The 16,024-nt window shown below is 29.3% G+C and overlaps 2 protein-coding genes and 1 long non-coding RNA gene across 3 annotated transcripts; 2 read left to right on the forward strand and 1 right to left on the reverse strand.

Moving 5' to 3' along the window:
* The first annotated feature begins 1,163 nt into the window (after positions 1 to 1,163).
* Positions 1,164 to 3,129, forward strand: LOC112735801 (uncharacterized). The gene is made up of 3 exons (XM_025785293.3): positions 1,164 to 1,388; positions 1,511 to 1,640; positions 2,568 to 3,129. The coding sequence occupies exons 1-3, from the start codon at positions 1,256 to 1,258 to the stop codon at positions 3,097 to 3,099; spliced, it is 795 nt and encodes a 264-aa protein (XP_025641078.1). The 5' UTR covers positions 1,164 to 1,255; the 3' UTR covers positions 3,100 to 3,129.
* An 8,467-nt stretch (positions 3,130 to 11,596) lies between these two features.
* On the reverse strand, positions 11,597 to 12,924 carry LOC112732905 (pentatricopeptide repeat-containing protein At3g26782, mitochondrial-like). The gene is made up of 2 exons (XM_025781724.1): positions 12,504 to 12,924; positions 11,597 to 12,426 (listed from the first exon to the last, which is right to left on the reverse strand). Exons 1-2 carry the CDS (start codon positions 12,922 to 12,924, stop codon positions 11,597 to 11,599), a joined length of 1,251 nt encoding a protein of 416 aa, XP_025637509.1.
* A 932-nt stretch (positions 12,925 to 13,856) lies between these two features.
* LOC112735802 (uncharacterized) lies at positions 13,857 to 14,882 on the forward strand. The gene is made up of 3 exons (XR_003168546.3): positions 13,857 to 14,014; positions 14,458 to 14,699; positions 14,847 to 14,882. It is a non-coding gene; the product is annotated as an uncharacterized lncRNA (long non-coding RNA).
* Positions 14,883 to 16,024: the final 1,142 nt, after the last annotated feature.

The raw sequence follows: 16,024 nt of genomic DNA on the forward strand, positions 1-16,024 counted from the left end.
TTTCTGTGACTTAAACATAGGAAATTAAATTAACGGTAAAATATTACACTATTTTAAAATAATACTAATATTCAAAGCTACAAGTTTTTTTAAGTCTTACACTACACACACTCATTGCACTCAATACACCATAAAAGATTCTATATTTCACTCTTGAGATTTAAACTCTGGTACAATTTGATGAGAGATCTATAAATCCTTCATCCGTGTCAAACCTCAAGCTACGAGCTTCTTAAACCATCTTGGTAACATTTCTTGGATACAAGGGCCCCTTCCAAATTTGCATCTTTTATATTTTGTTGAACACCCCTTCTTTTTCATAAACATTTCTGTTCAATTTCTGTTCTAATAAAAAATTACTCACAATGATAAAAGAGAGGTTGAATAAAAAACTATTAGTCACTCGTCATTTTAGAATCGGATAAAAATAATGTATTTATAAGAATTTCGATAATCAAATCAGTATGAGATTAAAAAATATAAAGATTAAGATTAAAAAAAATACTTGTGACCCAGTATTTATATCATTTAGTAGCTAAAAGAATCTTTTTTTAATTCTGACTCATTTGATAGAATATGTTCTTAATTTTAGACATGCCATTGTTAATGTTGTAAGTGTGATAAGTAGTATATGAAATTAATTTCATATTGAAAAAAAGTAAAACAGAGTGCGAAATTTATAAAATAAGAGATTCATTAACTTACTACTGTCCAACAACAACAACCCAAAATGGGAGCCGGACCATGTCAATTTCTAATTGCAAAATACTTTATTGTATGTACTTCCAAAAGAAACCATACATTAATAAAAATTTCACTATAAAAGTCTTAGTTCGCTTACAATGCCAAAATAGTTAAATTCAGCTTTCATAAATTTGGAAGTCCTCAACAAAATGTATCCAAAATACTTTTCAATTTCTTTTTTCAACAAAAGAGCGAACATTTCATAAATATAAAAAAGGGTCATCTAAAAAGAATATCATTTCATATAAAAATAATTGGAGCAAGATACATACACAAATTAAGCCATTGACATGGCATTTGTCTTTATTCGTGAATATTTGTGTAAAATAGACTCCTACAAACTTTAGTGGGTCCATGTTTCTTTTGGGTCATGATGATTGGATATGTCAGAACACATGATACGCGTTTCATTCCAAAACAACATCACCAACACACTATATTTATACTTGGAGGGTACTCTTATCTTTGTTGCTCTGATTTAATTTCTGCACTTCACTTTTTGGGTTAAGAAATGGTGAGAGCTCCATACTTCGATGCGAATGGAATAAAGAAAGGTGCCTGGAGTGAAGAAGAGGATAAGAAACTTACTGCTTATGTTGAGAGATATGGTCACCCTAATTGGCGTCAACTCCCAAGGCTTGCAGGTATTATAGTGTTTCTAATTAATTATTATAATAATCTATGTATCATTAGTGTGATTATGAAATCTTTTGATGCATTCATTTGAATTGCAAAGCTACGATAATTTGCTCTGTTAATTACATAGGTTTGTTGAGATGTGGAAAGAGCTGCAGACTTCGTTGGATGAATTACTTGCGGCCAAATCTAAAGAGAGGGAACTACAGCCAAAAGGAAGAGCAGCTTATCATGGATTTGCATAAACAACATGGAAACAAGTATGGATTTTATCTTTTATATTCACTAAAATTTTGTATCCAGATTAAATTTTCTTGCATTCATGTGCTGGTTATTATCTTTTTCTTCTTTATGGAGAAAATCACCACATAAAATATGACTCATTTAACAAAAATATTTAGAAAATAATAAAAAATTAACTAAAAACATTTTGTATTTTTTTAGCTACTGTTTATTTATTTTGTATTTTAATTATTATTCAATTAATTGAGTGATAATAAATATATAATTATAAACATTGCATATATAAAATTATGAATCTTAAATTAAATAAAATAATTTTTTGTTGCAATCTCTCTAGCATTATTATTGCTAATTTAACTTATTCAAGTGATGATTTGACACTCATTTAATTATTGTATGGGGTCTTTTAATTAAAGTCGCCTAAGTGTCATGAATTAAAAACTAGATAACATTGATAGCAAGTTTTGTTCTGATGTAGACAGACTCAACTAAAACCAGCTTAAATGAAATTAAATGAAATTATTATTTTAAAAAATAAAATAGAAAAAAAAACACTTAGCATAAGGAATATGCCCCTGGATTTCAACCATCATCCGAATGGTCGTGCAATAATTTTTGTTTATCCTACATAATCTTATGGCCCCATTTATTTAAGATGAAATATGAATTCAATTTAAAAAAAATATTAAAAAACTATCTATTTTTTATCATTATTTAACTTTTAATTCAATTTTTTTAGTTTAATTTTTAGTCTAATAATTCAACAATATATTTTATTTCATACTTTTAAATATTAATTATTAATTAATAATAAATTTTAATAATCATTTATCATTTCTCTTCTGTTTATATAATAAGACAAAACTTTTGACTCTGATATTGTTAGTCAATTTTATTTATTAGTAGCACAATAATTGAATGAAGTGCAATGTTGTGTTTTTCAGATGGTCTCTGATTGCTGAAAATCTACCTGGAAGAACAGACAACGAGATCAAGAACTATTGGCATAGCCACCTGAAGAAGTTCCAAAACTGCAATGTGAACAACACATCAAGTGATGATGATGATGATGATGATTTGAACAAGTCCAAGTCTTCTTCTCAGAATACCAAAGAACATGAAAGACCAAAAAGTGAAGTCCTTACTTTTACTACTGATGATGATAACGATGATGATTCACACCATATCTTGGAAAGTTCGTTGTCCAATGTGACAACCGAGTCTTCCTATTCATACACTGAAGAAGAAGAAGACAACAAGGGCAACAACAACAACAACAACGCATGGCTCTGCTTTTCCTCTGGTCATGAAGAAGAATCAAATAGGGAAGAAGATAGGTTTGCTTCGTGGGGTGCAACAACTTTGTTTGATGAGTTTGGTTCCAGTTTTTGGACTGAACCATTTATTTCAGATGATGCTTTTAGTCAAGATTACAATTACATTTTGTATGATAGAGAAGATCCTTTTTTCATTTGATAAAAATATACCCCTTTTGTTTGTTTTAAATTCCATTGAAACTACTGCCATCTGAATTCTAATTTCAAAACCTTATTAATCTCATTCGATTCTAAGAGACCAAGACTCCAATTGAAAATCTTAGTCATTCCAACACAATAATCTTTCTTAACTGAATAGATCTAATTATTAAAGAAACAACCACTTTTATCCATCCTTGTTAAAGAGCTATAATTTGGAAATGGTTACATTGACAAGAACAAACAAAACTCTCATGGTAAATAGAAAGCGTCTCTTTATTAGTTGATGTTGATTAGTAGCGCAACGGACCTTTCTAAATCATAGCCGAATATCCTCGTATGTAGATGCGCAGCTAAGATAGATTTGTAAGAACAAACTAAATTGAGTTGATCCAGTGTTATTAGCTCATTTGTCTATTTAATTAAGTATTGGGAGGTTAAATTTTAGGTGAATGCTATTCTACTCTCTTTAAATTAATATCTAAGTTATCTTTTCTGATGTGTCATATTTTAATTGGGTGTTTATTTTAACCTGAGTTACCTTCTCTACTTTTTCGTCGTCGTTGTGCCTCTCAAACATCACATTCTCATTGGTGTTTCGTTTTCACTTCCCAAATTATTCTTCTAGAAAATGTACTCCAACTTTCTCTAATTACGTTTACTCTTTCCCACTCTTTCGTCGTCATCATTATGCCCTCCCAAACATTAACGTTTTTCTCTTCTCAAATCATTCTTTTAGAAAAGATACTCCAACTTTCTCTAATTGCGTTTACTCCTCTCCATTGTACTCCTTCATCGTGGTCGTTACGCCTCCCAAGCATCACCGTTTTATTGTGTGTCTTGTTTTCTCTTCTCAAATCATTCTTCTAGAAAAGATACTCCAACTCTCTCTAATTGCGTTTACTTCTCCCACTCTTTTGTCGTCATCGTTGTGCCTCATAAGTATCACCGTCTTATTGGGTGTTTCATTTTCTTCTTCTGTCAGCCCGTCATCGTCTTCCAAGATATTATTAACTCATGAGATTAAAGTAACTCATGTTAAAATAAACACCCAATTAAAATATAACACATCAGAGAGAGTAATTTACATGTTACTTTAGAGAGGATAGGATAGCATTCACCTAAATTTTATTTTGTGTATATAACAACTATATTAACTAACGATAAATTCTTAAATGAAATTTTGATTCTCATTGAATTAGTCGTTGGCCTTCCAAAGAAAAAAATATCATAAAAAAATATTTGTACAAGCTAAAAATTAATTTTACACAGAAAAAGAGAATAAATAAAAATTTTAGACGGACAAACTAAATTTAGATATAATTTATAAAAAAAATTGAATATTTAAAGGGATCTTTTCTTAAATGAATTTACGTCTACTAAAATTTTAAAAATTAAATTTGTCATTAAATTAATAGAACTAAAAATTTAAAAAATATATATTTTATTATTTTTAATCTTTAAAAAATCGTCTTTTTTATTTGGTTGACTAAAACTAAATCGTTTGATGACCAGTTTCTTAATTAACCTAGTCAAATTAGGCAATTCGATTTTGTTTTCTGAAATCCTAGCCTCCACTAAATCAAAAAGATAAAGAAGGTATGTTGTAACTTTTTGAGATATATTACCATTTCACATATTCACCGGTTAATTTGGTATTGGAATATATATTGATATACTCAATCCATATCTCATTTAGCAAATAGATCAAAATTCATCTCACCTTTGCTTAATAAGAACTATAACTTGGGAATGGTTACATTTGGAAATGGGTGACGATATAAGAACACAGTTTTAAAAAGCTATTGGTGGGTGAAAAAAGAAAAGTTGAAGGATCTTTTCCAGGATTATACTCTGATCTATTTTATTGCAAAAGGAGTGTAGAATATATGAACGTAGATTTTGGGATGGATGGTCATGGATTTGGAGCTTGAACGGAGGAGCCATGTGTGAATGATGAGAATGCGAACTTTAATTTTGCGAGACTTGCACCTGATGATATATGCGAACTCCTGCAAATGACGTCGTTTTAGTTTTCAACGATATCGTATCAACTCTCTTTTAGTATAGATGTCTATCATTCTTTTCTTTTTTTTTTCTCCCAAAACAAGTGATATAACGTTTAGAGTTTATACCACAAATTTTAAATCCTAAATAGCTGGTAATCTTAAAACAGTTGTTGCTAATTCCCGCCTCCTCAATATATATGTTAAGATGTTATTATGAATATAATATTTTTTTTGATAATTTATAATAATATCTTAATGATATATTGATGTTAAATTACAAACGAACTTTTCATTTTTTAATATTTTTAATTATATAAAATATTTAAAATATTTTTTTGTGTTAATAATTAATAATATATACTGTTATTTCTAGCTCACTTAAAAATTATAGATAAAAAATAAAATTAAACATATCAATATATGATAATATTTAAGTATATTTTTATTTTTTTACTAAGATATAATTGTATATGCAAAACATATACACATATGTCTAATGAATATCAACTATATATTTTATCTAAAATGTATTTGATATACAGACACGACAATTTTCAATAAAATAACCATACTTCATACCTAGATAGTTACGACAAAATAACCTTCGAAGTATCATCACATGATAAAGATTTTTTCTCATATTACTCGTGGATATTTGATTGTTCTACGAAAAAATTATTATTTTGACTCCCAATAAATTTAATTTCTAACAAAATGACTTTTAAAATAAACTATGATATATTTATTTTCAATAATAAGATGATATCAATTCAACAAATTTACCAAATATAAAGAGATATATATACTCGAAAAAAGAATTCTATAAATTGGATATTATAATATTTTAGAGTATCTTTTATAATTTATTTCTTTGTTAAGAAATAAAAGATATTACTTTGATATATATCTTGTATAAATTAAAATAATAAAATATTTTTAAATTGAATTGTTATATATTAATTATGTTATATATGAATTTAATTAGTATTAGTTTACTCTCCACAACAAATAAAAATATATATTAAATTTTTATTTTTTGGAATTATTTATTTAACTAAGAAAGAGATAGTATAATAAGAAGACCATAAAGAAAGTGAGAGAGATTTGACAATAGCCACTTTCAACGTGGTAATTGCCTCTACCAGAGATAATAATTGTTCGTTGCTAAAACATGCGAAAAGTTTTTGTGGGTAAACTAAATACAAAAATAACTAATATTTTATAGAAATAAAAAATATATTGAGATGCCTGCTACGATGGAGAGGAAAAATAGTGAAAAGATGAAGATTCGTCTTTATAAGTTGTGACTTGATTCAATTATTCAACATACATTCAAGTTAATTAGAAATTTATTGATTTAATTGGTTTGCATGTACATACATTAGTTGGTAATTAAAGTAATTAGTTAATTAATTTTTAGATATTTTTAATAAGTTAATTAAGTTAATTGAGAAAATTGTTAATTGGCTAGATATGTATATATTCCCATAATGTAACTAATTGCAGTGATTCTTTTTTTCCTGTTTAATTCATTTTTCTCTAATTTCACATTCAAGAACCTTCTTTACATTCTCTTTTTCTTCATCTTAGTTCTTCCCTCCTCCTCTCTCTTTCTTTTCGGATTCTTTAACTTCTCAGCTTCATTCATATCTTTTCTCTAGAACTCACTCAACAGAAATTGATAAGAGCTCATCACTCCTGTGCACATTTTCATATAAGTAGTTAAATACATTTTTAAAAAAAATATTATTTTATTTTTAATAATTTTTTCAAATAAATTAAGCATTTTTATCATAGAATTATCTACAAGAATATATTAAAATTTAAAATTCAACAGATATAATATAAAACTTAATCTATTAGTCCTTTTTCTTAAATTTTATTTAAATAAATCTTTTTTAAGAATTTCGATATAATTGGTCTTTTTTTAATAATTAGCTCTTGTTATTGGTCTTTAAGATTAATTTATCTAATGAGTCACAAAATTTTAAAACAACCGTTATTATAAAAATTAACTCATATAATAAAAGAATTTAAAATTTTATAATTTTTTTTTCAGGTATTGATTACTCTTTTGTAAGTATTATTTTCATGAGACTCATAATCATAATATACGGGTGACAATTCTATTCTGCAGTACTTCACTCAGTGACATCTCGTTCGGCGTTTTGTTATTCAAAATCCTTTGCAAATAACTCTTTTTTATTGGTTAAGTCTTTATGAAAGTACCAATATAATGAACTACAAAAACTTACAAAAAGTATCGCTACAAAAACTAATTAATAACTCATATGGTGATAAAATCTAAAATTTTATAATACTCTTTCTCAAGTGTTTCTTCCTCTCCCAATATAAGACTCTTTTTCAGGTTTTAGTCTCATGACTCGTAACATTATATCTCTAATCTTAATTTGCAAAAGGTATGGGTTATCCGATCCTTCCCGTTAAACTTCCGAGCTTACTCTTCAGTCTTCAACTGTAGGTCTATTAATATAATAATAATAATAATTAATAAAGAAGGAGAGAGAGTAGAAGTGTCACGAGTCACGACTACTAAAAGGTGGTTTCAACCTATATTATTAGTAGAATAATATATACTAATGCATGCCTTTAGTTTTTTTAATAATGGATTTGATCAACTGCGGGTTCTATCTCTATCATCGATTGAATTATTTTATTTTGGAAAAGACATAGTGACCCGGAACGAATAAACATATGGTCCGTGTTCCATATTCTTTTTCCAAATTAACATTCTTCTTTTTCCAAATCAAAGGATATCCCTTACACACAAGCTAAGTGGGATACATATCTTGATCTTTATGTTCTTCCCATGGATCACGTTGATATTCTCATCAATCAATATATAAAACCAACTCAGCTAAATAAATAAATAAAAGAGAACAAGAGATATAAAAGTAAATTAACTCTTCCAGTAAATATATATTGATTTTTTTAATAAATTATATATAAATATAATAAAATAGATTAATATCCGACTTAGGCGGACCATACACTAGAATAAATCAATAAATAAAAGAGAATAAGAGATATACTAGAGGTGTTAGTGGTGTAGTTTGGATTAATTTTGAGTCAAAAACTCATCCATACTAATTTTACTTGCAGTGCGGTTTGGATGAGATGATTTAAAAAAAAATTCGATCCGATCGGATCGGATCCATTTTCAAGCGATTTGGATTGGATTGGATTAGATTTACAGTTTTGTAAATTAAAAAAATTAAATACATATAACAAATATCAACATCAAATTTTTAATAATCTACAATCACATAACAAGTCTCAATAATATCTTAAAAAGCCAACGATAACATAACAATAGAAATAAAATTATGGATTAGTTAAAATAAATAAATAAATAAATAGTATTTTGAACATAAAATATTTATTAAATAATGATAATATATGAATAATATATAATAAATTGAATATGTTATAAGTATAATTGTAAATATAATAATAAAATAATAATATTATAGCACATTGTACGGTTTGGATTAGATTAGATCGGTTGTGAAAAGTAGATCCAAAATCCAATTCGATCCAGCGGTTTGCAAAAAATAGAATCCAATCAAATCCGAATTAGTGCAATTTTAATCGATTTTCGATGTGAATTGAATTGAATATACGATTTAATTTAGATCGGTTTGAATTTGAATATCCTTATATATACGGAGCATTAGTGCATAAAGACAAAATCGACATATTAGATTGTGTAAAAGTGAAAACTCAGGTACAATTAACTTTATGCGAAGTTGATAACTGAAATTCATTAGATAATTTAACTAATTTAACTAAATTTTCATCTAACGACTCTCAACTATCAACTTTACGTGAAATCTGCACCTGTGCAAATCAGTGATCAGTCCTTTGTGATCAGTCCTTTTATATCTTTTTGTTTTGTTTGTTAGTTCTTTTTTGACAAGTGCAAATGTACTAGGCCTGATAGGCTTATACTATGTTGTAGTTTCTACTTTCTACTTTCTGCCACATTATACATTGGGTTTCGGTGGCCTCAATTTGTTGACATAAAATAGGGCCTTGGGCCAAGTTAAGAAGGGATATCGTTGCACTTAACCAGGCAAGTTAGGTGGACCAAAACGTTTGGACCCATAAAAGATACTCGTATATTTGCTGGTGCTTTGCACGATAGGATAAAGTTCGACATTAGGCTAAATTCTAATTTTGTTATTTAATGTTTGAAATATTTTATTTTTATTTTATATTTTATATTTCATTTTATTTTAATCCTTTGATTAAAATTATTTTTTTTGTCTAAAAATATTCTTTCCTTCATTATAAGTTTGTGTTATAATTATAGTGATTATAGCAGGAGTCGTAAAAATTTGAGAAAAAAAATGATAGAATAATTAGACCAAAAGGTTAGAAAAAAATATTTTTTTTAAAAAAAATTAATTTTAATTAAAAAATTAAACTAAAACGAAATAAAATATTTGTGATAAAAATATAACTTGTAAGTCTTAGAACTTAATATAAATGTTAATTGCAAAAATAGTATTTTATCCGCACATGATATAATGTAAGAGTAATTCTTGACCAAAAAAAAAAGTAATGCAAATTTAGGATATTATTATCATTAAATTTATGAAAAAAATTGTGGAAAAAATATTAAAAGTGACAATTATATTATATTTAGTTCATATAAGAAGAAATATGCAAAATTACAATATAAATAAATATAAATGATTAACATAGATTGGATGTAGTTTTTTTTTTATTAAAATTATGGTGACATCACATATTTTAAAATATTTCATAATATATAATATTCATTGTGAAATTTTGCATGTATACGTCATGATTTTCATAAACTATTCTTAATTCTAACACATGACAAATCAAGTTACAACTGGCCATTCGTAAAAGCTCATCTTGGCAAGTATAATCCAGTCATTGATAGTGTTTATATATCCTCTTTAAATTGAATTTAATTTTAATAGAGATAATAATATAAAATATTTTATATAATTATTTAATTATATTCATTTTTTTAAATAATTATTTATGTCGATCAATTTAAAACACTACAAAAAAAAGTGTATTTTTCTATGCTAAAAATCGACGGCTATCTCTTCCGTCGATATTTTTCGACGGCTTGCTGTCGATATTATCAAAAAAGATAATTAAAAATAAAATATTAAAATCGACAGTAAAGTCGTCGATTTTTTTGGTAATCCTTTAACTATCTTCTCATTATCGACACATTGTCGACGAGTTGTGAGCGAAAAATACTTTTATTTTAAAATCGACGAACGTAGCGTCTATTTTATTATTTAAAATATCGACACATTTTGTCGTCGATAAATTTAAACGGTCTTAATCACTTTTTAAAATTAAATGGATGGTACAGATTTAATGTATAAAATCGACGGCTAAGACGTCGTTTTTTTTTCAAATTAAAATCGACGGGTATACTGTCGATTTTTATTAATAAAATAAATTTTCCCCCACTCACTCCCCGCGTTTCCTTCATTTCCCCAAATTCACCATTTCAATTTTCACCAACCCTTATTTTACCCCTGAATTCACCTCGCATACTTCAACCTTCCTTCTCCATCACCGCCGCACCGCCGTCGCTCCGCCATCGCATCAGGATGATCTCTCCCTCCTCCTCTGCCTCTTCTCTGATGATCTCCACAAAGAATCAGGTTCTCTCTCTCTCTCTCTCTCTCTCTCTCTCTCTATTTCAAATCTTAAATTCACTTCAACTTTTTCTCTGTCTCGCGTTTTGGAATTTGTAAACAAAGGAGTTTCGGACATTGATTCTTAAAGGTTTTGAAGTAATTGGAGTGCTTGCTTACGGAGCCGGCGCCGACGCTCAAGCAGCAGTTCATGCTGCTCGCAGACTGAGGAAGCTTCTATACGGTGAAGAGGAAGGGGATAATCGACCGGTGATCGGAACAGTCGCCGCCGATTCCGGCGAGCTAAAATTTATCATGTCGGAAAGTGGAAAATCGAATAGCCTCAAAGAGGTTGATTCAGTTGTTGAAGAAGAACATTCGGAGAAATGTGTGGGAGAATGGTTGCTTGATTCGTTGTGAGTTTTCGATCAAGTTGCCAGTATATTATCCTCTCAAGAATACGAGTGGTTAGTTTATTCAATTTTTTGTTTCTTCTAATCTCTAAGTGTTCGTTTGGATTGGTGTTAATTTTGGTTTGCATGTTCTACTGGGGTTGTATTTTGAAATTAACTTCAATCAATTAATTGTTTTTGCATTGCCATGTAATAAAGCAATCTAGGGATTGGAAATTGGAGTTTGTGAGCTAGTAGCGTTAATTGATAATACTTTGATGATGGAAGTTATAGAGCACAGGACTTATGAGATGCTATCACAAGGGAGACATAAATGAAGCAAGGTATGTTCTGTAATTTGGCATGGATAGGATATTTCTTTTAACATTTACCTGTCTCTTTTAGAAAATACTATCACAAGGCTATTTTGTCTGCTGTTGTTAAGTTTCATAGAAGAATTTACATATTCTATTTTGTCTGCTGTTGTTAAGTTTCATAGAAGAATTTACATATTCAATCTCCAGACTTTTCCTGTTTATCGTTATGATCTTATCATGCATCTCTGTTATATGAAATATTTTGCTCTCTGCAGTTGAAGTTAGGAGATCCTTCAAAATCCGAAGCTGAATTCTAGGACCTGTGCTAATCAAACCATAAGCCATTGCAAGTTTTTCACTGTGATAATTTACTACACTCTCTTTTTCCTCCATATCTATGTTCTTCAGAACAACAGATACATTTGGAGTGTATCCAGCATGTTCTAGCTTTTCTCTCATCTCAGCAATCATTTCATAAATCTTTGGTGTTTCTGGATGTTCTCTATCTCCCGTTACAAATTCATGAATCGTTCCATGTACTTCAATGGAGTTGAAACCTGGTTCTTTATGAATCTCTGCATCCTTTATAGCTCTTTTTATATCAGCAACATTTTCCCATCTGTTTGATGCAGCATAGATATTTGACACTAGGACATTGTATCCACATTTTTTGGATTCTAATGATAGAAACTGTTTTGCAGCCCATTCAGCAAGGTTCACATTTTTGTGAACTTTGCAAGCAGCAAGAAAAGATCCTAATACGGCCGAGTTTGGCCTCATAGGCATGTCCTTAATTAGTTCTTGAGCTTTTTCGAGTGATCCTGCTCGACCGAGAAGGTCTACCATACAGCCATAGTGTTCAATCTTTGGGACCAAACTGAATTCATTAACCATTCTGCAAAATAGCCTCTTCCCTTCTTGAACCAATCCGGCATGGCTACAAGCATGAAGAACTGCAATGAATGTTATGTCACTAGGGATAACTCCTAGTGCTTCCATTTCAGCAAAGAGTTCCAAAGCTGAAAATTACCATGACCATGCATTGCAAAACCAGATATCATGGCATTCCACATAGAAATATCTCGGTCGTTGGCCTCGACGAATAGTCCATCAGCTGTATCTATGTCTCCACACTTAGAATACATGTCCACCAAAGATGTTTTCAGAACCATATCTGCTTTGGTTCCTTGTTTGTCTAAGTAAGAATGTATCCACTTACCCATTTCAAGTGATCCAGATTTTACACATAGCGAAAGGAGGCACACCATGGTTATCTCATTTGGTTTAATTCCACATCCAATCATCTGAGCAAATATATCAAATGCCTCATTTATACAATTAGCTTTCGCATAAGCCGAAATCATGGCACTATACATCATTAAATCTTCGTTCTTGGTGCTATTATCGAAAACAGATCTTGCGCTACTTACATTGCTGCATTTGCCATACATATCAAGAAAATGTTATGGGGGTAAGTGCTATTTTGCTCTGTGTCTCAATGTAATTTTTCTCTGATTTATCTGAAAATGTTATGGTTTATGCAGTTTCTGGGAGAAGTGTTTCTCTTGTTCAAGGTTCCTATGAATACTTTCATTATCTTCAGGATGGTTTTAATGATTCGGTAATTTCCATCTTTCTGCTCCCCAATGATTTTGAAATTACATGTCTTCTTTTTCATGTTGGCCTTTATTGCAATGACATATCCAAATACACTCCATTTATAATTACTGAGTAACTGGTTTTAAATTATCAGACAAAGATAATTTGGTTTTATTAAATGTGTATATGCTTATGTTATTAATTATTAGTCTATTAATTCATTTTATATAGGGCAGAATAATGTGCAGCTTATACCTATAACATAATAATCTATGTAAACTTTATTGACATGTGAGAATTTGATAGTTGACTCATTAAACTCATCTCTCTCATTCCCATCATCTTCAGACTCATCAGAATTTGTAGGTTTAGAATTTGAATTACATACAAGAAATCCAAGAAGAAAGCCACTTGGCCAAGTCATAGATCCCATAGTACTCTTAACTTTAGGGAGTAGTGCTTTTGGTTTAGGTACCAAAAGCCTCATGTTCATACTTTGGCATGCCAATGAAATCACATAATGATTATGTTTCCCCATGATAGTGGAACTAGACAATATTGTTGTGGAAATAGACTGAGCAGCAACATGATTTATCTGTGATTTCTCAGGGAACAAGCTGAAGGAACATGAATTTGATGTTCTTGTTTCTTGAGGCCTAACTCCACAGATGCTGCTACTCATAAGAATCTGATGAGCATGGCCTTTGAGCATAACATCATTTATTGAGTATAAGCTCATTGATGAAGAGCAAACACTCATCTCTTATTGCCATTGAGTTGAGCTTTGTTTTGGACATATTTAAATTTGGTGCAATTTTGAAGTGAAAATATATGGGAAATGTTGTGATTTGGTTTCAGATACATGAAGAGGCTAGGAAGTTTGCATATCAAACAGGGGTTAAGGTGGTTGTTGCTTATGGCGGAGCTCTAATAAACCATCAGGTTTCTTTTCAATTGTTTATCTTTTTTTGGTTCTCTGTTCTCTTTTACCTAGGATTAGTTATGCTACTATTGATGATATTTTTGATAGATGCTTCAATTTTTGTCGTAGTTGCTCCATTGAATGATCTATGTTCTCCACCTAATGAGATAGGGTATGAGTGTTTATGAAATACAGTTTCTTTGAAAATGTGAAGATGTGCTAATTAGCCATAAATTACCAATCATAGTTTGAGAGTATCTAAAAATTTTATAAACATGTCACTGTAGCCGCTGGTGTGCTTTTGTTCTTGCTACAAATTTGGCTGAATTGATCCAATTTGTAGGCTAGAGTCTAGATGCTGTATAGCCCATAATGTAATATCTTACATATCAATGGCAGTATAAACATTTAGTATCTGATATATATATATATATATCTCACTAATAAGTTATGAATTTTCCAGCTACGAGATCTTGAGAAGGGGGTGGACATTCTCGTCGCAACTCCTGGAAGACTGGTAGATTTGCTGGAGAGAGCTAGAGTTTCACTTCAGATGATCAGATATCTTGCACTAGATGAGGCAGATAGGATGCTAGATATGGGTTTTGAGCCACAAATAAGGAAGATTGTTGAACAAATGGATATGCCCCTCCAGGTGTAAGACAGACTATGCTATTCAGTGCCACATTTCCTAAAGAGATACAGGTTTATTCATTCTTTAAATTTCTGGAAGACCTTTTATCTATGTTAGCAAGATATGAGAGAGAGAGAGAGAGAGAGAGAGAGAGAGAGAGAGAGAGATCATATGTGAATATATCTGAATTATTGTTGTAATTTATGGTTGACATGCAGAGACTAGCCTCCGATTTCCTGTCAAGATACATTTTTTTATGAGCAAATACATTTGTTTTTATATTTAAAAGTTTATTTATCTTGTTATCTAATATTCTATATAAATTTTATTTCTATATTTAAAAGTTTATTTGCATTAATTGTTTACTATTTTTTAAATAAAAAAATAATTAAAAAATATAGCTAATAAAATCGACGGTAACGTTGTCGCTTTTTAAATTTAAAATAAAAAAAAAAACAAAATATAGACAAAGAATTTGTCGGTATCTAAATAATTAAATCGACGGCAGTTGTGTCGATTTTATTGAATCAAATATCGATAGAAAAGGCATCGATTTTATATAATAATATCGACGGCAACGTTGTCGATTTTAGTAAGAATGTAAAGTTATCAAACTCATATTATAGACGAAAATGGTGTTGATTTTATTAAATTATTATCGACGGCTAGGAAAGCCGTCGATTTTATTCGAATTTTGAAAAATCGACAAGTTTAATAGCGACCACCTCCACCGTTCATTTTGCCATCGATTTTTAATATTATCGACGACTTAGCCGTCGATTTTGCCGTCGATTTTAACGATGTTTCTTGTAATGAAAGTAATTATTTTTATTAATATGACATTACATAATTGATCAACGTATAAAATTATTTTATATTAATTGTGCATCAAATTAAATTATTAAATATATTGTAATATAATATATAATAATAATAATAATAATAATAATAATAATATTATGGTTGCTAAAAATTTTATTTAATATTAAGAAAAATAGAGACAAGATATATATTATCGTGACTAAAAGTTTACCACGAGTCTTTTTTTTCTAGTACGTGTTTTTAAAAATCCTTTAATAAAATACCTATTTTTTAAGAGCGTCGTGTTTGGAAAAAAAAATAAATTATTCTTCATATTAACTAAAAGTACAAATCAAAATTTCTTTTATAAGTTAGTATATATATCTAACTATAAAATTGTACCCTTATTCAACGAGTTAAAACTCATTTTAGCCTGAAATTTGGATTTGGCCTTAATTTTAACTTTCAAAATTTTGATTATCTAATTAATACCCCTAAATATTGGATCGTACCTCACGTTTGTTTTTATAGTTATTTCCGTTAACGGAAAGCTGATGTGGCATATTAAATTGATACGGTATGCATCTACGTAGCA

Source organism: Arachis hypogaea, chromosome 13 (genome assembly GCF_003086295.3).
Source record: "Arachis hypogaea cultivar Tifrunner chromosome 13, arahy.Tifrunner.gnm2.J5K5, whole genome shotgun sequence".
NCBI lineage: Eukaryota > Viridiplantae > Streptophyta > Magnoliopsida > Fabales > Fabaceae > Arachis > Arachis hypogaea.